The sequence below is a fragment of the Callospermophilus lateralis genome, chromosome 2 (genome assembly GCF_048772815.1).
Source record: "Callospermophilus lateralis isolate mCalLat2 chromosome 2, mCalLat2.hap1, whole genome shotgun sequence".
NCBI classification, from domain to species: Eukaryota; Metazoa; Chordata; class Mammalia; order Rodentia; family Sciuridae; genus Callospermophilus; species Callospermophilus lateralis.
The window spans coordinates 37,236,228-37,258,955 of NC_135306.1; the positions used below are offsets into that span (position 1 = coordinate 37,236,228).

The window sequence follows — 22,728 nt, forward strand, 5'->3', positions numbered from 1 at the left end:
AAAAAAAAAAAAAAGAGGTCTCCTCCTACTGGTAATACATGGAAGGTGGTGAGTAAAGAGGAGAAATGCCCCTACCCTTTCCTGAGTGCCCATTGTGCATCAGGTACATGTACTACCTCACAAGGTACATTTTACAGATGAGGAAACTGACACTTGTTTTTCTTATGTGTTCAAAGCCACAGAGCCAGATTCAAACACAAGAGTTGAGTATAAAAATCCTGTCTTTTCTATTACATTAGTAATGACAAATGCAAGGTTTTTATGTGTTCCCATTCCCTACTCATATTCCCAATTAAAAAAACAACAAACATATGTCCCTCCCATTGATCCAGACCAGGAATTGGTAAATTATAGCCATGGGCCAAATCCAGCCTTCTACCTCTTTTTGTACAATAGTAAACCTATGCAATTACCACAGAGACCATATTGCCCATAAAACCTTAAACATTTACTTTCTGAATCTTTACAGAAAAAGTTTGTCAATCTCTGATCAAGACCCAGTTTCAGATTAGGAGCTGGCTAGTGAGAAAAGAATTATTGACTTCAGTGTCTTAGCACTGAAAGATGGTCAGGTCCATAAATAGATGGGATGGATGGATGAAACGATGGATAGATGGATATAAGTAATATAGCACAGAAATACTCCAAAATACTAATGCAATACTCTGCCACTTGTAAACCTTTGGAAATTAAATCTTGCTGGGCCTCTGGTTCCTCATTTGTAAAATAAAAATAATAATGTAATAAATAGTATTGAGGGCTCTTTCAATTGCAAAAGTTTAGGCAAAAAGTTAAGCTTATCATGTCACATAACCAGAACTGTTAAAGATATTAAATCTCCAGCTCTGGTTGGATCCAGGGGTTCAAATGTTATCTCCATATATTACCTTACCGATTCTCTGTCATAGATGGATCCTTTTCTAATAGCAAGAAATGTAGCTCCTGTCTAAATTTTTATAATGATTTAGATAAAGCAAAGGCCCTCTGTCTTCTACTTTCCAAATTTAAAATCTTATTAAAAGCTCTGGTTAACTGTATACTTAAAATATATAATTAGTTCTTCAGTCTATCATAGTGTCCAGAGAACGGGGTACTCAGACCAGAGCACTGTGGTTGGTAGCCCTACCAAGTCCACATGAAATGGGAGAGGAGTTCCTTAAAGGAATATAAGGAGTAGAAAAGTGGTCTGGGATTGGGGGTGTAGCTCCGTAGTAGATTCTCTAAGTGGACTTGGACTGATCTAGTTCTCCCTGTTTTCTCAATTGTAATTCTCAAGGATAACTGTAGAATGTGCTGGGAATGCAATGTCTTGAGATAAGAGGGAGTTGAAACAGTCTGGGCTGTGTTCTGGTGTCCTTCAGAAACAGGATGTCCTTCAGCACTATAGGCTAGCTATAAACTCCAAGGTGGGTATAAACTCCAGGGTTGGCTGATTTTCAGGTCTCTCAGCTGCAGCAAAAGTGGAGAACATGGGCTGGGGATATAGTTCAGTTGGTAGAGAGCTTGCCTTGCATGCACAAGGCCCTGGGTTCAATCCCCAGAACCACAAAAAAAAAAAAAAAAAAAAAAGAAAAAGAAAAAAGGAAAAGTGGAGAATATGCAGCTCTCCTGAGCCTTAGAGGCCTGGCTCACAACAAACCTAGGTTTTGTGTAACTTGTCACGTATGAGTGTGTTGTCTCACAGGACTGAGATACATTGGTTAACAACTGATCCACCTGCTTCACAGGTCTCCCTGATCTCTACTTTCCTCTCCTCAAAAATCCCTTTCAGCAGGGTGGGGGCTTAGCTTAGTGGCACAGCACTTGCTTAGTATGTGTGAGACCCTGGGTTCAGTTCTCCCCACTAAAGGAAAAAAAAAAAAATCTCTTATCAATTCCCAAGGTAGGGAGAGGTGATAGAAAGGGTTGTTTGGAGCCAGATTTCCCTCTAGATATTCCTCTCATGGAGCATAGAAAACTGGATCAATAGGAAAGAGGGACACTGCTGGCTAAGCCAGGAAGGAGGAATTCTAGAGGTCAACAATGTGAGAGAGCTAGATTTGCTTCCAAAGAGCCTTCCTTTAGCTTTGTTTCTCCAAGGGTGGAGTGGATCTCAGATGATGAATGTGTAGCCACTGTGATAGGCTTATGCAGAGCTGGAGAATCTGAGTGGGGGTCTTCTCCAGCCTTACCCTGCTCCTATGATTGTGGGAAATGGGCTATGTCCTATCTTTCCCATTTCTACCACCTCCTATATCTTGGGACTAAATCTCTACTCCTGACTTCCAGCCTTGAAACATAGTTCAATACCTCCAAGAGGGCAACTTCACAAAACTTCTAAGGACACAACAATGAAACCTCACACACAGGGTGTCCAAACTGCTGATTGCTGAGATTGTTAGAGCTGAAAGTAGAGTGAGAAATGGGTGCAGGGAGGCTAGAGAAGAGTTATAAAAAGGAAAAAAGGCTGAGCACAATGCAAATGCCTGTAATCCCAGCTACTCAGAAGGCTGAGATAGGAGGATCACAAATTCAAGGCCAGTCCCTGCAACTTAGTCTCAAAATTAAAAATAAGAAAGGGATGGTTATGTAGCTCAGCATGCAAGGCCTTGGATTCAATTTGTAATATCTGAAAAAAGAAAAAGAAAATCTTCTGCAAAAAAACTGTAGGGGAGCATATCCAGCAAGGTGTTTCGCTATTAACTCATGTTGCATTTGATTCTGACATTAACCATCCACCGGCAGCATGAAACCCCACAGGTTTAGGGGGAAAGTCTCTAACAAGACTGTGGGCCTGGTGGCGCACACCTGTAATCCCAGCAACTCAGGAGGCTGAGGTAGGAGGATCTTGGGAGGCTGAGGCAGGTGGATCACAAGTTTGAGGCCAGCCTCAGCAAATTAGGGAGACCCTAAACAACTTAGTGAGAACTTGCCTCGAAATAAAACTTTAAAAGGGCTGAGGATGTAACTCAATGGTAAAGCACTCCTGGGTTCAATCCCCAGTATCCAAAAAAAAAAAAAGTAAACTCACTCAGAAAATTCAAGAAAGTGCTATTTACGTTTATAAAGGGTGTAAGTCAGTAATGTCCAAATGAAGAGACACATAGAATAAAGTCTGGGAGAATACCAAATGCAGGGCTTTCGTGCTTTCACTGGGGACATAAGATATGCATTGCCCTCCTGACACATCAACATGTTTGTCAACCAAGAAGTTCTGTGAGCTTTGGTGTCCAATTTTTATTGAGATACCATTACATAGCCTTGGTTGAATTTTTGGCCACATACCAAAGTCAATCTCCAGCCTCTCTCTCCTTTCCAAGGTCTGGCTGACTTAAAAGTCCCAACCCTCTAACCATGATTGGTCCTTATGGTGACAAGTTCCCATCCTGAGTCATCTCATCTTTCAGCATAAAGTTACCTAAGGGGCTCACATACCAAAGACACTCAATTACATATACTCCTAAACTTCCACTGGGATTATGACCCTAAAAACCTATCATAAGTTGAAAATATCCTAAGTCTAAGCATCATAGTTTATCAATACAGTACACTGCAGAGCATCAGTTATGTATCTTCATAATCATATGACTGGGAGCTGGGACTCACTGACACTGCCCAGCATCTCAAGGAGTATTGTACCACATATCACTGGAATAGGAAAAAAAATCAATCTTCTAAATTTGAAATATTGAATGCATGCAGCTTTTGCACCATTATAAAGTGAAAAATTCCTAAGTCAAATCATCATGAGTCAGGGGCCATTTGTACTTGAGAAATTCCATAGTTCTAATCTCCTCAAAAAACAGTGATAAATGCCAGTCTTTGCCCCTCACAAAAAAGCTTTCTAGGAAGCTGGGTCCCAGGGCTCCATTCTCTCTGACCTCTGACTCCAGGTTCACCATAATGAGGGTCCATTAGCTTTGGGCACCCAGATCAGCCTGGGGTGTGCCACATTATTCAGAAACTGAAGAAGTAGTTCTTTGCCAAGACAAAATCCTCAACCCTGCTTCCAACTTCCAAGGCCCTATTGAAGATTCTACCCAACCCAGGACTTTGCCTCTCCTTCCTTCCCAAGAGCAAGCCCCATGTTAAACAATGACAACACCAGAGGAAGCCCTTGCCTAAGTGAAGAGAATCTCCTTGGCCTGGAGAACCAAGGACCAGAAGAAAAGACCAGGCTGCTCTGCACCAGACCTGACTTAACCAGAGCAGAAGTACCAATGTGTGAACAAGAGTGTGAGTGTGGCAAGATCACAGCCTCTTCATGTCCAAACTGCAGTGCTTCCAATAAAGTCACCTGGCATTCACTGTTGAACCTATCTGTTGTTTGTATGTAGTGCAGGCTCGGGAAGATGGATATGAGAGAGAATAAAGGTGTCAAATGGGTGAAAGGGTAGTGTATCCATTCCTTCCATTTCAGCTGAGGAAACTTTCCTCTTGCTTATTTTGGGTCATTCTCTCCTATACAACCAGTCCAGCCATAAGACTCTTTTTTTGCTCCTCCAAGACAAACTGTAGGTGAGTAGTGGGCCTTGGCTGGCATGTCAGAGATCTGAGGCAGCTATTTCCAAACTGCTACAATGGGTTAATGCCCTTCTTGACTCTGGTGCAGCATCCTCTATCTTCCCTAGCCAGCCTGTTCCATTTATTGTAATGATCTAATTGTCTTCTTTTGACTGTTCCAGCTCTACCCCAGATGATGGCTCTTCGAAGGTGCAGACTGCCTGTATTCTTTCACACTATATCTCCATGTTCAGCACAGTGCCTGCATGAAGTAGACACTCAGTACATAGCTGTTGATTGAATGTCTATAAAAAGAAAAAGAAAAGCACAGGAAGATCAGTCTCAGCTCAAGAGAGAAGGGGTACATCTATCTGGCCATTAAGTGACTTGGCCAAGACCACTCAGATATGTTTCCACAGCCTAGCCTGCTCTAGACTGGGTTCTATAGGGAACCCATTCCTTCTCAGGCTAGAATCACCCAAGGAAGGGGAACAGGGTAGGCAAGAAAGGCAACTGGCATGGCAGAAGTCAGGGAGGGGTAGTGGGGACTGGGAAAACTGTTGGACAGATTCCCAAAGCTGTTTCATTACTGCCAGATGCTAAAGCCTCAGCCTCCCGGACTGTAACTCCAAAATCTGACGACATCCCTCTAAGAGGATTCTATGCCCCGCATTTAAAAAAAAAAAAAAAAAAAAATCCTCAATTCCTCCCTTTAATGACAGACCCTAACTCCACCTCAGAATGTAACATTGATTCGGCCTTCTCTGAGAGAAATTCTGGCTCCGCCCCTTCCGGGTGATAGGCAAGCCCCACCCCTAGTGTAGAAAAGCGTCCCTGTGACGTAATGGTAACGGTCCGTTTCCGGGGTGGAGCTAGGGAGGGCGGGAGTTTAGGCTGCGCCGACCCCTCAGCCCCCCTCCAGGTGACCCTAGCCCTTGAAAACCCTCACCCAAGGTCCCCAAATCTCCCAGCCCCATAATCGCCAAACCCCTTGCCTTGACCCTCTACATGTCCCAGACCCCCAAGATAATTGTCCTCTTAAAGCCTTAACTTCTGGTGTCTCCCAAATCTTTAATCCCACCCTGTCCCGATGTGGCAATTGTCTTCCGGGGCACCTACTTCAGATTACCTGCGATTTAATCAGACTCATCCCAAGAATGACGGAGAAGGGGACCTGGGGCTAGGGAATATTTGATCCAATCATGCCTCTCCCCAGGAGACGTTCGGAACCCAGGACATGTCGGGATTGAGGAGATACGAGGTGGCGCTGGAGGCGGAGGAGGAGTGAGTGGAGGCGGGGTTCTGCGGAGGAGGAATCAGGCGGCTCCGGGTGGGGGAGGGTGCGCGTTCTCGGGGGAGGGGGGCGGGGCCGTAAGGGGCGTAGGCCACAAATGGATCCGCCTTTGTGGGGGCGGAGCCTCCCTCGAGATCGAGGCGTCCGGGGGCGGAGTCTGAGGGGTCAGCCCCGCCCCGCCCGGCCCGGCCCGGTTCTGCCTTCTTTCTACAGGATCTACTGGGGCTGTTTCTACTTTTTCCCCTGGCTGCGAATGTGGCGCAGGGAGCGGAGGTGAGGGGCTGCGATCCCGAGGGTCCGCCAGGGGCATGGAGGAGACTCAGTCTCGGAGGACGGATGGGGGGGTGGGAATCTGGGCGCCCCCGCCTCACCTCATGCCAGTATCGGGTTGCCCTACAGCTCTGCACACCCCCGAGAGCAGAAGCTGGAGCCTCTGCGGGGCCTGATGAGCTGTCTGTCGAGCAGCCTGGGCCCTGCTCCCCATCGCTCAGGTCGTGGCCTCCTCTGCCGCACCCCTGCCACCGCTGCCCAGACAGCCGGTGCATTAAAAATTTAAAGCGAAGCCCACCATACTGCCTTCCTGACTCTGCCGCCGCTGCCACCATTCGATGCCATCATTCGGACTGGGAGCCCCTCTCCACACCTGTTTACATACCGACAGGATCTTCCTCCCTAGTGGGGTGCTTTTCCATATCAACCCCCCCATGCCTAAGGGGCCCCTATCAAGTCAGGCTTCCTGTTACTATCAAAAGTGACTGCTTTTCTGTGCCCCCACCACCAAAAAAGAAAAAGAAAAAAGAAAAAAAAAAAACTCCCTTCACTGTCAGTAGTCTTATATGGAGAGAAGTAAATAACGCTGGCCTGATCTCCCTGTCCACCTCATCCCCATGCTGATATGTTCCCACAGCCCCATCTCTTGGTCACCACCTTCCCCCTAGCCAGAATTTTGCTGGGTATCTGAAGAATCTTCCCTTCCTGGGAATGAATCTAAAAGACTTTAAGCCAGGGTTGTAGGAAGTAGGCTGACAGAAGGGGTAGATTCCTAAGAAGCTGTCTCTTCACAAAAGCTGCCTCTTCATGTAACCTGCCTCAGGAGACTGATGTGGGTTGGAGGCCTTTCCTACAGTTAGTACCCCAACCTGGCTTTTCCAGGCTGATCCCAATTTTAGATATTCTTAGCATTAACCCACCTAGCTGTTATTGATACTTCCCTAGTAAAGTCCAAGGGCCACTGCTCCCTGCCATCCCATTGTATTGTGTTGCTCAAATAAACCTGGGCTCCACTAACTCCCAACGTGGTGAGACTACTCCCAAAGTGGAGGACTACTATGTTAGCCTGCTTTTAGTTAGGGACTAACCTCAACATTAGAAAGGACACCAGGGCATTAAGTTACAAAGATAGCCCAGTTTCTAGGTGGGACCAATGACTTTCAGCCTGGGCTGCCCCTTCGACAGCAGACTTGGCCTGATCTTTGGAAAAGCCAAAGGGGAGAGACGGGTGTACACCTAGTATTTGTTTTCTGCCTTCCAAAGTTCTCTGGAATTGACAAGTCCAGGAAAGATCACAAAGTGTATGACAGGCAACCAACTGATAAAGAAGGTTTATGACAAGATGATGGGGATCTTGGGGAAGTTCCTCGGAAGTTCTTCAGTGGCTACACCCAAGCTTTGGGGCACAAGTCCAGACTGGGAGTGAGAGAGGGATCCTAAGGTCTCTGGTACCAAAGATTCAAGATGAGTCACCTCTAGGTTATCTCTTTGAAGAAAGCAACAAAGCTCTTAAGCTATTTCTTAACAATGTCTACATCAGAGATCCCTTCAAATATGGAATGCTCTGTCAAGTCCTGGGCCTACACCTCACCAAGATACTGTCAGAAGACCTGAAGAGCCCTGAGACAAACTCCAGGGAGGGGCCTTCACACCTGAGCCTGGACAGAAGGAGAGGTCAGGTTTTCAGCCTGAAGGGGAACTAGTCCCTACTCTGGGAGCTGACATCTTTCCTGTTGAAGCAGTCGTATAACAGAAACAGTGCTCAGAGAAGGTGTGACTCTATCCCAAAAACCTACCCCTTAGAGAATGACTGTCCCCAAATCAGAAGACTAGAAAACACCCTGAAACATCCAGATAAGGACTGGGCTAATGGGTTATGACTCAGTTTATGTTTCAAATACAGTGCAAGACTTGAGGGTGGAAATCCCAAGATCAGAAGTGAATGGGACATTTTGCAAGGACCTGGGCCACTAACCCAACAACCTGTCCCCATCCCTGCCCTACCCTAGGTAGTTGCCAGCATTCTGGAAAGCACTAGATGAGGAAGGGTAGGAGTGTTGCTTTGGGGGGAGGGAGAAGAGGAGGAAGGCCTAGGTATGGGATTGGGAAAGAAGGATAGGAAGGAAATACAGTAGGGGCTACAGTGATAGGGTGGGAGGCAGAAGGTGTAGGGGTTGGAAAAGTGTGTATTACTGAGCCAGGCGGCAAGCGGGTAATGTTTCTCTAGGCCCACAGTGGAAAGAGGTTGGAATTCAAATAGAACAAAAGAGATGTAATTTTGTTTTCGAGTCTGATGTCTCCCAGTAAGCCAGGGGCTGAGTCTGGAAGTCCAGATCCCTACTGACAAGCTGACATTCCTGCAACAGAACTAGGCAAAACCAGGAAGGTAAGATTTCTTGGGCCTTTCACTGTTTTGACATCGGCACCAAAGAGTTTTTATCTCCCCTCCCCTCCTCATCACCTTATTTTTCCTCCTTGTCTCATCTTCCTGGGGAAAGCAGCCCCTATTCAGCATCCCCAGAGTCCTCTCAAAACTATCAAAAGGGCCTTCTCCCAGCTTCTCTGAAAGTGTCTGGTCCCAGCCAAGATCCCTCCCTCAGCCCGAAGGGCCTGCTTTAGGGACCCATGCCCATCAACTTCTGATAAGACAGACATGCCAGAACAGGAAGTGGGGAGGCAGAGATGAAGGCAAGTTAGTGCTGGCCTGCTCTCTGCTCCCACCCCACCCACAATACCCCCATCCGAATGTGTGCTAGTATGATTGTGAGTGTGATTGGATGATTATGGAAACACAACTATATGGGAGTGGGAATTTGAGTTTAATTGGGGCTGTATGATTTTGTCTATGACTGTCCAATCATGAGTGTGACTTTGTGAGCTTATTTGAGTGACCAAGGTGTGACTGTGAATGAGGCCATGGATATATGAGTATGAATGTCTCACATTACATGCTACTGTGAACCCTTAGCTGTTGTTAGTCACTGTATGTCAGTCCCCACATCATGCACTATCCCTCTGCCCTACTTCTCTCACCAAGGCTTAGGAGCCCATGGGAAATGGCATTACTAGAAGACGAAGGGGTCTATGTCTACAGGCCAAAATTTAAAGCTCAGGAGTGTCACAAGATAAGCACTGCATCTTCACCTGTCTCTGACTCACCTGGTGCCCCAGGTAAAATACACTCAGATAAAAGGTAGGACAGGAGGAGGAGAGAGAGGAAAGTGTCTAGGCTAGGCTAAACAGCATGAAGTGGCTCTCGCCCACCAGCAGCCTCCTGCTGCTATTGTTGCTCCTAAGCCCAGATCCTGGAGCAGGTAAGTACCTGGGGATAGAAGTCTGGGAATCTAGGTGAAGGGACTGAAGGGAAGGGGCCCAGGAAGTCCATCCTTCAGCTATGTAATGAAGCAGCTCTGGGTCTGGATCCTTCTAAACACACGGACCCATTGTCCCATAGCATTGCTACTGCCACCCAGCACTACCTGCTGTACTCAGCTCCACAGACAGCCACTCTCCAGAAAGCTACTGAGGAAGGTCATTCGGGTGGAACTGCAGGAGGCTGATGGGGACTGTCATCTCCAGGCTTTCGTGTGAGTTCTGACCCCACCCTTGACACCCCTGATTCTAACCTCAATCCCAACTTTATCCCTCACTGCTAAATCTGATACCAACTTGGTTTTTCACATCTGATTCTTATCCCTAAGCCCTGGACCCTAACCTCATCCCCAAGCTATGAACATAGCTTTGGATCTTTTCCTTCCCAGGCTTCACCTGGCTCGACGCAGTGTCTGCATCCATCCCCAGAACCGCAGCCTGGCTCGGTGGTTTGAGCGCCAAGGGAAAAGGTTCCCAGGGAAAAGGCTCCCTGCCTGAATCTGATGCTACAAGGGAAAATGGGCTGGAGTCCCCAACAGCTAAAATAATAAAACAAGATTAGACAATGATCTGAGTGTGATATAGAACAACCTCCTCGTTCTCTTTATTTTGCATCTTCATAGCCCCTGCAAGGGGCAAGGCCAAGAGTCAAGGACCCACACATGTTCTTCAGGCACATACATACATATACACATACATACATGCAGAGAACACATTCTCCCTACTTCACATACACATGGTCACACATGGACACAGACAGGCACATTCCTCAGGTGGACCTCCAGTTCTGGGATGAAGTCAGAGGTTCTGACACCTTTCAGCTGGCACGTTTGGAATTAACTATTTCAAAGAAATGGGATCCAGACAGAACTTCCAGCTGATAGCACTGTCCAAAGGGATCTACAGTCCTGCTTGGTTCTATCTGTCCCTTCATCCAAACCAGCAAGACAGACTTATGGGTGAAATCAGCTGAAGTTCTTCTGGGTCCTCTACAGGTTTGGAGCACCTAAAAGAGCAGAAGGCAAATCAGGAGAGCTAGCAGAACTGGGTCTTAGTCTAGACATCTGAGAATGAGCGGAGCCCAGTTCTGAGCTCAGCACTCAGAAGGAATATGGGAGCCCATTTCAGAGAGCCCCAACACCCATGAGAAAATAGCTTTAGGCCCAGGCACAAGAATGAGTGAGGGTTGGGCTGGGGATGTGGTTCAAGTGGTAACGCGCTCGCCTGGCATGTGCGGGGTGCTGGGTTGGATCCTCACCACCACATAAAAATAAAATAAAGATGTGTCCACTGAAAACTAAAAAATATTAAAATATTCTCTCTAGGGCTGGGGATGTGGCTCAAGCGATAGCGCGCTCGCCTGGCATGCGTGCAGCCCGGGTTCGATCCTCAGCACCACATACAAACAAAGATGTTGTGTCTGCTGAAAACTAAAAAAATAAATATTAAAATTCTCTCTCTCTCTCTCTCTCTCTAAAAAAAAAAAAAAAAAAAAAAAAAGAATGAGTGAGGAAACCAAGCACTGCACTGATTTAAGACATCCCAAGAAAAAGGATGGCTACCTAGCTTTGATCATTAGACTCAGGTATTAACCCTGAAAATGAGAAGGGGAGAACATCTAGAATCCTCTGTACCCTGAGAGGGAGCAGACCCACTTCTGAGCCAACAGACTTGAATGAAAAGGCCAACCCCAGCCTAGAAGAATGAGATCCAACTCAGATTTATGGCACCCTTAAAATTACCAGCTCATCTGGCTCTTAAACCAAACACTCTCAAAATGTGAGCATACATCATCAAGTCTAAACCATTTGGAGGTCCTACTCACCTGGAAGCTTGTCCACTGGAATCATTGGGGCCAAGAATTCAGGCTTTTGGGGTCCATCCTTCCCACCCTGTCTCAGCCTCAACCTGGGCACAAAAAGGCAGCTGTCTCCCTGACATGGTGAGGCATCTCAGTCTCCTCCAAAAGGGTTTGTTAGTAAAGGGTCAGGAGAGGAATCAGTGAGAATCATGAAGTGGGGTGTGGGAGGTCAGAGTGGGGAGAGGTAGTTTCAAAAACAGATTAAGTGGTAAGGTATGAAGGTTGGGGATGAATGTGGTCTCTGGGGATCAGATCATCTGTGGAGATTTAGACTGAGGAATCAATGACAGTCACTTACCACAGCCCCAATGCCAGGGCCCCAGCTGCCAGTCCCAGGAAAGAAAAGATTCCTAAAGACACTAGCACAGCCACCTGCTCCAGGGGGTCCCTGTGATCTGAGGGGGGGACCATATACCACTATGAGAGTGAACCCAACCAAGCTCAGGTGGGGTATGTCCTTTTCTCAGGAATTTTTGTCCTCTACAACCTTTGTCCATCTACCCAAACTCACCAAGCGGCCGCGGGTCTGGCTGTAGAGAGGGCCTTGGAAGAGCAGGGCTATCCACATGAGCTACTGTCTCCACCTGCACTTGTGGCTGGCTCTCATCAGGTACTTCTTTTGGCAGGGGCCCTTGAGGGAAAGCGAGACCTAAGAAATGTCCACAAATGTGCACAGACAGTGGGGGCAGGAGCCAGGCCTTGGGTTGCACTTAGGGGTACCACTTGGGTCACACTTAGGAGACAGATCCTGAAAGGGCATGGCCAGCTTTGGGGGACTTGGTTTGTAAAAGTAGACCCTGCAACTACAGAGATGGAGACCAGGGGCAGGGTTTAAACTAAGGCAGAGCTGCAGGCCACAGGGCCTGAGAAATGGGATAAAAATCTCAATCAGTGCCTACATGGGTGAGGAGTATGTCACTGGGCTGCCTTCAGTGAACCAATACAGCTGACAAATACTTGGGGTGGGTCCTCTGCCCTTTTCTTTGACTTTGTCCCTCACCAGTACTGGGAGTCCCCCAGACCTCAGGGCTCCAGGCACTCCAGGTACCGGCATCCAAAAAATCCCGGGCACTGACTCGGACCGCATGAGGCAGCCCAGCCACAGCATCAGTGATCACCTCTTCCAAGCCAGCTGGCTCCACCTGGGGAGAAAATGATTTCTCAGTGCATTATCCAGGTCATAAGCACAGAGCTTAACTAGTCACAGTCTGAAAAGAGCTCCCCTTCCTCCCAGTCCTGTCCTATCAGCCTTGTAGGGGGTGGTCCAGGCCTCATGTAGGATAGCTGATGAGGTAGAGTCTACCACTGGTGTTTGGAAGACAGTAGTGTGTCATGATTACCTAGATAGGCTGCGGCATCATTCTGTCTGGGTTCAAATCTTTGCTAAACCTCTTACTGGGTGAATTTTGGGCCTCTATGCCTCAGTATCTTCATTTGTGAAATGAGGATGAATATACCTAAGTGTGATGATGTATGTAAAACATGTAGCACAGTGATCAGTTGGCAGACAGCATTAAAAATGGGTTATGATCCTCCACTGACTTCACAGACTGAAGCAGGAAGATTTTGAGTTCAAAGGCAGCCTCAGCAACCCTGTCTCTAAGTAAAATAACAAAAGAGGGCTAGAGGTTTGGCTCAGTGGCTAAGTACCACTGAGTTCTAACCCTAGCACCAATAAATAACAAACAAATAAATAAATAAATTTACAATAAAGATCATTAACAAAGAGATGAAAATACTTATTACAATAATCTGATTACTACTACTTATATAGATGTACTGAATTATCATAATGTACCCCATAAAATGAATATATAAAATATATATTAAAGAGTTTTCAGTAATTTCATAAACAGTTGTGTAAAAGTTTTCTAAAATAAATAGAATTTCATCTGTCATGATTCTAAAGATGTCAACATATAATTTGTATACTTTCAGAAAATTTAAAAGCATTTTAGTGGATTGGGTTCAAATCTTTTTCTTTTTCTTTTCTTTTCATTTCTTTCTTTCTTCCTTTTTTTTACCCACAAATTACACCCAGTGGTGATTAATCATTGAGCCATACTCCCAACCATTTATTTAGTTATTTGTTTGTTTATTGAAACAGGGTCTCAGTAAGTTGCTTAGGCTCTTGATGGGTTGTTAGAGAATGGGCTCAAACTTCTGATTCTCCTGCCTCAATCTCCCAAGTAGCTGAAATTACAGGTGTGTTCCACATTGCAATTTATTCAAAGAAGGAGGAGGAGTTCTTGCTATTGATTCAATTAAGCATCAGTCTATGCTGCTCACTGTTTCAAGGGTATGTTGCCTTATGTAGCAACAGTTTCTTCATTTTCTGGTTGATATGTTTCATAAGAGATCAAAATGTAAAATTCAAATGGTAGAGAAATATATGAAAAATGTCTGGCCTTAATAATTCATGCCATAAAAATTATGGATTTTTAGTATTATTTTAATAAGAAAAAGAAAAAGTATTAAAGTTGCATTTCTAAATAGATGTCTGTATTTTATGTCACTGAATATATCAAAAGATGTACTGTGGGAAATGTTGAAATATTATATATATATCTTACATTCTACTGCTTCATAATATTGTTCCTTTTGTGTGGTAATTTTGGACTTAAAATTATGACCTAATAAACAACTGAAAATTGAAAAAAAAAATGGGTTATGATCCAATCCTGCTGCTCCCTAGACCTGACATCAATCTCTGATATCTTCAGAGGTGGGAATTCACTACTATTCTCAGATTTGTATGAGTGTTTGTATGAGGATATGCCTCTGGGTACAAGGTATTTCTCTTCCAAGAAAAGTTCTTTTTAAAAAAACACTGCTATCTTCCCATAGATAGGTTTACATCATAATTATAGCCCTGCGGGGCAGAGGCTCTGTTATCCCAACTTCAACCCTAGCATCCAACACAACACCTGGCCTATAGGGAGCACTTTGTACAGGGAGGCATCAGGTCTTCAGGGACCTTCTAGCACCTGGAAGGTATGCAGAACGCACAGTATCACAAAACCAGAGACAGATTCAAGCCTCACCGTGGACCAGGCTGGATGCTGTGCTGGACGGTACTGCAACCGGAACTTGAGCAGGAAGTGGGGCTGGCGGGGCCAGGAGGTGGGGTATGTCCAGCTGGCACGCAGACGTCGCGGGTAACCAGGTACTGACTCCACCCGCAACCCCTGGGGTGGGTCAGGGCGCACTGAGGGTGATAATACACAAAGTCAGGTTAGGCAACGGGTACCCATCCCTCCCATACCACTTCCTGTGTGATTAACAGCACCCTAGCCAGGTGCTTTCAAGAGGGAAGGATGGAATCTTAAATTTGATTATCCATGAGGCTCAGGCAGGCCCTGTCTATCATCCTTATTAAAAAAAAAAATAAGCTGAGATCAGGAGGTAGGGTTTTGAAATGTTTGTTGAGTGAATAAAAAAGAAATTCTTCTTTCTATCCAAGGAAAATGAATTGGCTGAAATTCTTATCAGAGTATTAGTGCACCTTCCACAGACAGATCAAAAGGAGAGGCCAGCAGGGGCTTTCCTTGGGCAAGAAAGACATTAGATTCAGTTGTTTCAGCATAAGGCCTAGATGCAGGGGGTCAGCTCTGAGGCTAGGCAGGAAAGACCTATGAGTAATAAATAGCAGCAGCCTTTAGAGTGTGTGCAGAAGTAATCAAGCCTTCTGGGCTCTGATCCTTTTGACTTCTTGGTCTCTAAGGGGCCATCTGTATGTGGAAGGAGTCTATATGGGAATTATTTGGAGCTGAGGGTGGAGGATCTTAGTCTGTTTGGGGTCTCCCTGGTGGGGATCTGAGGAGAAGTGTAGAGGCAGGTACTCACAGATATTCTGCAAGCTCACATCCAGCAAGCGTGTGCTGGCACCCAATGGGTTCACCTCAGTCACATTAATCCGGTACTGGCTCCAAAATTCTGCCCCATGGACCACACATCGAGCAGCTCCTAAGGGGTCCTGTGGGCATGGCCAGGGCCCTGTAGATGGACTCACCCTAGTAGGGAGAATATAATCTTGAGCTTTGGAAATGCCCATTGTGGGATGCAAACTGGAGCCCCAAGCCTTTCCCTCATGTCCTACCTCTGGCCATCAGTTCCTGGCACTGTCTTCTTCCTGGTAGGGAGGGGACCACCTGAGGTCAGGAAGGAAAAGAGGGTCCTCTGCCCTCTCTGAGGCTTTCCTCAAACCTCCCTCTCTGCTTTCCATCCCCACACTGTGCTGGCACACCCAAGTGCATATACACGCACACACCTGTAGGAGGTGAGGTAGCGGGTGGGTAAACCGCTGACCTGGCTGGGACTCCAAGTGCAGGAGAAATTTTCATAGTCAGCTGCTTGGCAGGAGACCACAGGACGGGCTGGGGGGTCTAGAGACAGAAGGTACATCTGGAGACTAAGCAGTCCCCTACTCCTCCCTATCCTAGAGGGCTTGCTCAGGTCCTGATTCCCTTAGAAACCCCACATCTTAGCACTTCCACCCTCCCTAACTCACAGCCCAGCTTCAGGATCACTGTGCCTGCAAGTGCACCATCCAGGGTCTGGCAGATATAGGTGCCCTCATCAGTGCTGTCTGCCCGTGCCAGGACCAGTTGGTGCCCCAGCCCAGAATCGGATCCCTGGAGCAGCTTGGAGTCTCCGTCCCGAAACCAGGACACTGGGGTCCTAAAGGTGAAATGAGGTGATGACAAAGATTTAAAGTGTAAGTTAGACCATGCCACTGGCTTACCAAGCCCCTTGTGACACAGCCCTTGCCTTCTTTTCCTTTGCCAGCTTTTACCTCCCTCCCCTCCACTCACTGCACTCCAGCCACATTGCTCTTCTTTATGTTCCTCAGAAGTATTGAGCTCATACCCATCTCACATCCTTTGCACCAGCTGTTCCCTCTGCCAGGAATGCTTCTACCCTAAATTGTGCAAGGCTGCCTCCTTCCTAGAGGCAGAAATCAGCTTCAATGTCACCTTCTCTGAGAGACCTTCCCTGATTACCAACAAAAAATAAACACTCAGTTATCCTCTTCTAAATGATGCTCTTTGGATTTTCTGTCCTGCAAGTGTTGCTACCTAGGAAGACTCCTGTTTGATTATTGTCTGTCTTCCCCACTAGGATGTAAACTCTATGAGGGCAAGATCCTTGCCTGGCTCATACATTGCTGTGTCACAGAGCCTAAAATAGACCAAACACTTAGTAGGTTTGCTCAATATATGTTGGTTGCATTTTCTTTTGAATAACAGAGGGTGAGGACAGAGAGGTAAGGATTAGAGTCGAGGGGGCAAAGATGGGAGGGAACAGGAGGACTGAGCAGGGTCAAGAAAGGGTCATAAACCAGGTGTGGTGCTGCATGCCTACCATCCCAGTCACTCTGGAGACTGAGACAGGAGGATCGAAAGTTCAAGGTCAGCCTCAGCAACTTAGATTTTTGTCTCAAAATAAAATTTTTAAATGGAATGAAAGTGTAGCTAAGTGGTAAAGTGCTTGCCTACTATGCACAGGACCTTGGTTCAATCCCCAGTACCACCAAAAAAAAAAAAAAAAGTGTCAGATCAACAGGCGGGGTAGGGCAGAAGCACTTACCCAGCACTCACTCCAGGGCAACACAGCATCACGGATCTGCCAGGCTGCCCATACTGGACCCCTGTGGAGGGCATTTCTGAGATGAGACTTTTCCTCACTTTGTGAGAATGAGAGGGTAAGGAGCTTTGGGTCAAAGCATTTGTAATGATCTGACAGAGATCAGAGGTCAAAGTAGAGACATGACCCTGATTGTTACAAGTTAGGCATGGGAAGGGGCCATAGTGAGAGTAGCAAGTCCCAAGTCAGAGCTGGGGGTCACAGAATAGCATTCTTCTCACCTGGGGGTCCCCAGGCCTGGGGGCAGAGGGAGGAAGCAGACACCAGGGCTGTAGCCACAGCCACCAGAACCTTGCTCAGCCCTGAGCAGCTGCTGCTCATCTGCGGAGAGATAGGCAGGGTCAGGAGTACCCCATCCCTAAGACAGGAAGCTAAAACCTCATTCTTCCTCTCCACTTCAGAATTGGGGCTTCCTAGGAGGAAAACTGAACACGAAGTAGAGTAAGCTTATCAGAAATTATTGGGAGGTCTGACCTGCGTTCCCCTTTCTCATCATATAGCTGTTTGCACGCGCACGCACACACACACACACACACACCCTCACACCCTCCATCTCAGTACTGGGCTTAGGGCCCAGAACAAAAGCCGGAGGCAACAGACAGTGCCAACATCCACCCCCCAACACTGCCCTTGGCGCCCACCCCTGGCACCAAGGGCTGGCCCTGGCTCAGCCACTCCCATTAACCCCTCCAATCCAGCTGTTGGAAATTCTGGCATTCACTTCCACCTGTCCATAGCTAATCACTTCCTGTAACTAACCTGGGGCAAACCTATCACCCTGGGGTGGGGGGCTAAGATGGTGGGTTTAACACCTTGTAAGCCTGGGCCTGGCTTCTTGCTCTGGCTACTTGGGCCACTCAGCAGGGCCTGGCTTGAAATCCTGTTGGTCTTGAGCCTGTGAAGCCGGATGGGCCTAGGGTGCAGGCTAGGGCTGCAGTTAAGCGGATCCAGATGCCCTGGCTGCTGCCAGAGACTGGGGGCGGGCGAGGAGCCAGCAGATGGAGATGGAGACAGGGTGGCGGAGAGGGGAGGGAGTTGGGAGCCTGCAGGGACAGGGCCCGGCAGCAGAGTAGCGGGGTATAACACCAAGAGATCACTCAGTGATGAGGACCAGCCAGTGATGGGGGCTCAACAAGGAATTCTAGGAAATCAAGAAGTCTAAGAAGGAGTGTACAGAGAGAGTAGCCAGTGCTAGAAGACAGGGTTCTAGGTTGGCAGATGAACAGGAGGAGAAAACCATGAGGAAAAGGTAGATAGGGAGAAAGCCCTAGGCAAGAGTGCCAGAGAGAAATAACAAGGACCCCTTCAGAATAGAATGGGCTCACTTCTGCCCCACCTCCAGCCACATTTACCCTGCTTAGCTCTGCCCTACCTTGCTGATCCCAGTAACTGACTGTCCATGGCCTCCAGGGCGTCCTTCTACCAGCTACAGCACAAGCTTCTGCTCCACTTAGTTCTGGGACCCTAGAACCATTCCCTCCCTCTTTCCCTGCACCGCCCCTCTTTGGGCCCAAGCTTAACCGCCCCTAGCCAGGCCCCCTCCTTCCTCCTCCTTCCTCCCTCCTCTTCCCTTCTCCCCTCCCAACCGAGGCCCTGGGAAGGGAAGAGGCCTCCCCCCAGACTGGAAAGGAAGCCACAGATGCAGCCAGGACCAGCAAGGAGAGGAGAATTGCTTATGCTTATGTCCCTGTCAGTGAGAAAATCCTTGTGTTTTCACCCAGTCACACATAGCTACATTCATGCATGGGAATCACTGGGTATAGTTAATAAAAAGACAATCCTTTGAACACACATGGACACAATCAAACAAAAAAACAGACACAAGCTCATGCTCTCACTCTTTTTCATTCCACAGCAAATGTTTCCTTAGGGAATAGATGGCTGTGTTTCCAGAGAAGAAAGGCCCCAGGCTGAGGGATATAAGGGAAAGGCCAAAGAGTTCAGTTCTCCCTCCCCTGGAGGTCCCAGCCATTTCTCACCTTTCCCTTCAACTTTTGGGCCTCAGCATCAGGAAATGCCTTTGGTCCCTTGGTGCCAGATATACAAGACCCACACTTAACCTCAAACTCACAAATAGTTATTCAGTCACTCTGATATACTCAGACATCCTCACTCAGACTCAGACATATTTACACATATCTATACACCCACATACACATACATATACTGTGCCCCTGTGCAATTCTTCATAGTTTAAGCCATCTCTCCCTGGAGCTTTTACCAATGGTATCAGCATCTCATCACTATTACAGCCCCCAGGTAATCAAAAGGACAGGATGAACAGATGAGTCAGGCATAGAAACACTAAGAAACGGCAAATAACAACAGAACTAGAAAAGCAGATTCAAGCCACCTGAGGAACAAAACTGCAGAGATAATTATTTCCAGAAAGATAGTCACAAGGTGAGAAAAAGAAATACAAGGAAACAGAAAATAAGGTGCGATAGACCAGTGATGAAAACTCCTTTCTTTTGGTTGAGAGGCAAGCAGTTGGGGATTGAACCCAGGGCTTCACATATGCTAGTCCACATGTTCTACCACTGAGTTACACGCCCAGACCCCCAGATAATTGAGCAAAGGAATCAGAGGAACCCACGTGTGCTGGGAATAGGTCTGTCTAAGCTGCAGGATAAGTTGAACATCAATTCTATGGAAATGCAATGTAGCTACGCATAGTCACAAGTCTCACTCTTGCTCCCCTAGTCACACATTGGCACACACAAACAGCCACCCACTCTCACACTGGCAGTTTTAATTTTTTTTTTTTTTTTTTTTTAGTTGTAGATGGACAGCTTGCCTTTATTTGTTTATTTTTATGTGGTGCTAAGGATCGAACCCAGTGCCTCACACATGCTCTCTCACACACATACAGTACTCTGCCACTGAGCTACAGCCCCAGCCCTGGCAGACAGTTTTAAACCCCACAGGGACCTTCCCAAAACGCATTCCCTGATGTGGTCACAGACCCTCTTACACACAAACACACAGCCCATCTCACCCCAAACTGCACATTGACAGATACACACATAATCCCACACTTGCACGACCACATGCAGTCTCAGCTATATGCGGGCTGACACACGCAGTCACATTAGCTGACAGTTGCACCAAGTGTCAATTAGTTGCGAAGTTTCACACACTGACATTGTCATAGACATAGCCCCAGAGTCACACAAACACACTAACAGTCCGTCGATAAGCCCCAGCACTTTAGATTACACACCATCCTGCCCCGCCCCTCCTGGCAACACTTCATTGTCTACACCCGCCACCCCACCAGGCCTCACCTTCCGCGGCAGCCGCCGCCAGCGCCCTCGCCCTCTGCCCCGGCCTCTACTCCCTCCCGCCCGGGGCCCCGCAGTGGGGGCGGCTCCACCCAGGCACCAATGGAAGAAGAGAGGTGAAATAAGGGGGGACTCCCGGCCCATTGGAGCCTCCAACTGCCAATCACTTCCACCCCCACCTCGGCCGGACACTTCCTGTCCCGTCCCGGGATGGAGGAGGATCCCGATGACCGAGGCTTAGAAACTGGGTTGCTGGGGTCTCGAGTTAAAGGCCTGTTCGCCCCTGGACAGCAGGTTTGAAAGTGCTCAGGCCCTTCCCGTTTCTGGCTGTACACAGAGCAGGCCTCAGGTTCAGGGCTCAGGAGCCACTGGGCAGGTGACTGGAGAAGCTGAAGGTGCCCCTAGTTCCAGATAAGATAGGAAGGAGGGATGTTTAGAGCAGTGGTTTTCAAATTCTGCTGGTGTTGTGATTTTAACACTGCCACGCCCCACCCCATACAAGAATCCTGGAGGTTGAACCTACATGCCAGTATTGTTAAAATTCCCCCAGAGGATTCCAAAATGTAACCAAAATAGAGGCCTATGTGTGTCTGTCTTTAGGTATGCCTTAAGAAACCAGCCACCCACCTAGGACTCTCATCTACTCCCCAATCCCTAGAGGCTCAAAAGATCTCCTTCTAGACCAGGACAACACTCACAAGTCCCAAGCACTTCCCCTCCAAGATTTCAGGAAAAAAAAAAGATCCTGGAATGGAAGGCAGGCAGCCAAGGTTCTTCTGAGCCAGGTCCAATCACTGTTCAGCCTTAGCGTGATTTCCCGTCCCAGAGACTCAGGATCCCCTGGGAAAAGAGTGAAGACCCAGCAGTCTAACCATCCTGGTTATTCCATTCACCTTAAAATTTGGAGGTTAGCAGGTGGCATCAGTCTTCTCCTTTTGTTACACAGGGAAAGATCCAAAACAGTGGGGGTAGACCCAGGGTCATTCTGAGAACTGCACCCTCTTTCTGAAGTCAGATTTTAAAGATAGATAGATAGTGTAGTTAGGTAAATCGGTTCTAATATCGAGTAAGATGAATAAAATGGAGGACATTATTGAGAATGGAATCCAGGAAACCAGAGCAGCACTTGGGGGAATTGAAATCTTAAAATCCCCAAGGCCTGCAGTCCATCCAAGGAAATGTTAATGATGCAGCTCCCAGCAAACATGGAGATGCTAATCCAAAAGCCCTTCCTGCCCAGATTACTCCTTCAGCCCACCTGTCCCCCACCCTTTGGGCCTTCCCACTTACATTCTGACACTGCAAGATAACAAAGGACAGGAATGCGACAGGAATGTGGGAAACTGAAAGAATACCGTAAAAGGGGGAAGACCTCGCCCTTCCACGGATTCCACCTTTTGGGTCCCCTTCTTCCTCCGCGGGGAAGTCTTTTCTACTGTCCTTTAATAAAGCTTCTACTTTCCATTTTAATCTTGCCTTGGTGTGCTTCTCTGGTGTTATACTTCAGCATTGGGGAAGCAAGGACTGTTTACTGTTCACCAGTAAACAGCGGTAACACTTCTAGGCCTTGGGGCTCTTAACTCTGGCTGCCCATTCTCTGCCAGAGCTGTTTTCTACCCTGTGCAATGATCAGGGCACAGAGGCAACTGAACTGAGCCAGCCCATTCTGTATGTGAGAGTCTAGAGAAGCCAAAACACAAAGCCACCTACATGCTCCCTACCCGCCCCTTTAGCCCCTGTGGGCTGGAGCAGAGCCAAATTATAGCCACTCACAAAGCCAGGGTTCTGGCAAGAAGCCCAAGGTCTGGCCACTGACCACTGAGACTAGGCTCCTGCTTACCCTCTCCCCACCAAATCCTCAGGCTCAGACTTGGTGAGCTAACACCAGGCTTGGTGGTGAAGGGAGCACTAGCCTTCCCAAAGCCTTAGCCACAACTAAGAACACAAGCTTTTGAAATAGTTTTCTTTTTCTTTCTTTCTTTTCTTTTTTTTTTTCTTTTTTTCTTTTTTTTTTGGTAGTACTAGAGATTGAGATTGAACCCATACAACTAAGAACACAAGCTTTTGAAACAGTTTACTATTTCTTTCTTTCTTTCTTTTTTTTGGTAGTACTAGAGATTGAGATTGAACCCAGGACCTTGCACATGCTAGACAAGTGCTAAGTGCTCTACTACTGAGCTACATCCCCAACCCTTTTTATTTTTGTTTTAAGGCAAGGTCTCACTAAATTGCCCAGGTTGGCCTCAAACTCAGGATCCTCCTGCCTCAGGTTCCCAAGTAGCTAGGAATAGAGGTATATGCCACCCCACCCAGCTTTAAACAGTTTTCTAAGATGGAATGCCATTTACACCACAAAGAAATCTACAGGCCAGATGCAATACTGAATATAAATTTTGTTCAGAGATTTGAGGTAGAATTTTTGCATCAAGTTTTTGCACATCTGCAGGCAAGGAAAAGTTGTGGATGGCTTTTAATCCGATCCCTGAAGGTTACAGTTCCTCTGGTGTCAGAATACGTGA

General features: G+C 47.2%; 3 protein-coding genes across 4 annotated transcripts; 2 read left to right on the forward strand and 1 right to left on the reverse strand.

Annotated features, from left to right (window-relative positions):
• The first annotated feature begins 5,352 nt into the window (after positions 1 to 5,352).
• Positions 5,353 to 6,338, forward strand: LOC143392428 (uncharacterized). Its single transcript, XM_076845868.1, has 4 exons — positions 5,353 to 5,404; positions 5,699 to 5,766; positions 5,990 to 6,049; positions 6,176 to 6,338. Exons 2-4 carry the CDS (start codon positions 5,720 to 5,722, stop codon positions 6,330 to 6,332), a joined length of 264 nt encoding a protein of 87 aa, XP_076701983.1. The 5' UTR covers positions 5,353 to 5,404; positions 5,699 to 5,719; the 3' UTR covers positions 6,333 to 6,338.
• Positions 6,339 to 8,015: 1,677 nt separating this feature from the next.
• On the forward strand, positions 8,016 to 9,966 carry Ccl27 (C-C motif chemokine ligand 27). The gene is given in 5 exon segments (XM_076845869.2): positions 8,016 to 8,432; positions 9,084 to 9,360; positions 9,501 to 9,633; positions 9,808 to 9,898; positions 9,901 to 9,966. Coding segments are annotated over 4 exon segments (360 nt in total). The 5' UTR covers positions 8,016 to 8,432; positions 9,084 to 9,290.
• Positions 9,967 to 9,989: 23 nt separating this feature from the next.
• Positions 9,990 to 20,290, reverse strand: Il11ra (interleukin 11 receptor subunit alpha). 2 transcript variants are annotated; one of them, XM_076843326.1, is made up of 13 exons: positions 20,213 to 20,290; positions 17,147 to 17,246; positions 16,869 to 16,929; positions 15,790 to 15,959; positions 15,550 to 15,664; positions 15,379 to 15,411; positions 15,126 to 15,292; positions 14,324 to 14,487; positions 12,280 to 12,421; positions 11,791 to 11,910; positions 11,578 to 11,674; positions 11,244 to 11,326; positions 9,990 to 10,424 (listed from the first exon to the last, which is right to left on the reverse strand). In XM_076843326.1, exons 2-13 carry the CDS (start codon positions 17,244 to 17,246, stop codon positions 10,408 to 10,410), a joined length of 1,269 nt encoding a protein of 422 aa, XP_076699441.1. In that variant the 5' UTR covers positions 20,213 to 20,290; the 3' UTR covers positions 9,990 to 10,407. The 2 variants fall into 2 exon arrangements, with proteins under 2 accessions (XP_076699441.1, XP_076699442.1); XM_076843327.1 differs by having other exon boundaries at positions 17,147 to 17,350; positions 20,213 to 20,276.
• Positions 20,291 to 22,728: the final 2,438 nt, after the last annotated feature.

What these genes read in the sequence shown, in the direction of transcription:
- LOC143392428 (XM_076845868.1), top strand. Translation starts at nt 5,720, where the DNA reads ATGTCGGGATTGAGGAGATACGAGGTGGCGCTGGAGGCGGAGGAGGA. An exon ending in GCGCTGGAGGCGGAGGAGGA is followed by an intron (nt 5,767 to 5,989) that starts GTGAGTGGAGGC and finishes TTCTTTCTACAG; the next exon opens with GATCTACTGGGGCTGTTTCT. An exon ending in ATGTGGCGCAGGGAGCGGAG is followed by an intron (nt 6,050 to 6,175) that starts GTGAGGGGCTGC and finishes GTTGCCCTACAG; the next exon opens with CTCTGCACACCCCCGAGAGC.
- Il11ra (XM_076843326.1), bottom strand. Translation starts at nt 17,246, where the DNA reads ATGAGCAGCAGCTGCTCAGGGCTGAGCAAGGTTCTGGTGGCTGTGGCT. An exon ending in AGCATCCAGCCTGGTCCACG is followed by an intron (nt 12,422 to 14,323) that starts GTGAGGCTTGAA and finishes TTTTCTCCCCAG; the next exon opens with GTGGAGCCAGCTGGCTTGGA. An exon ending in CTGGGGGACTCCCAGTACTG is followed by an intron (nt 11,911 to 12,279) that starts GTGAGGGACAAA and finishes CTTTCCCTCAAG; the next exon opens with GGCCCCTGCCAAAAGAAGTA.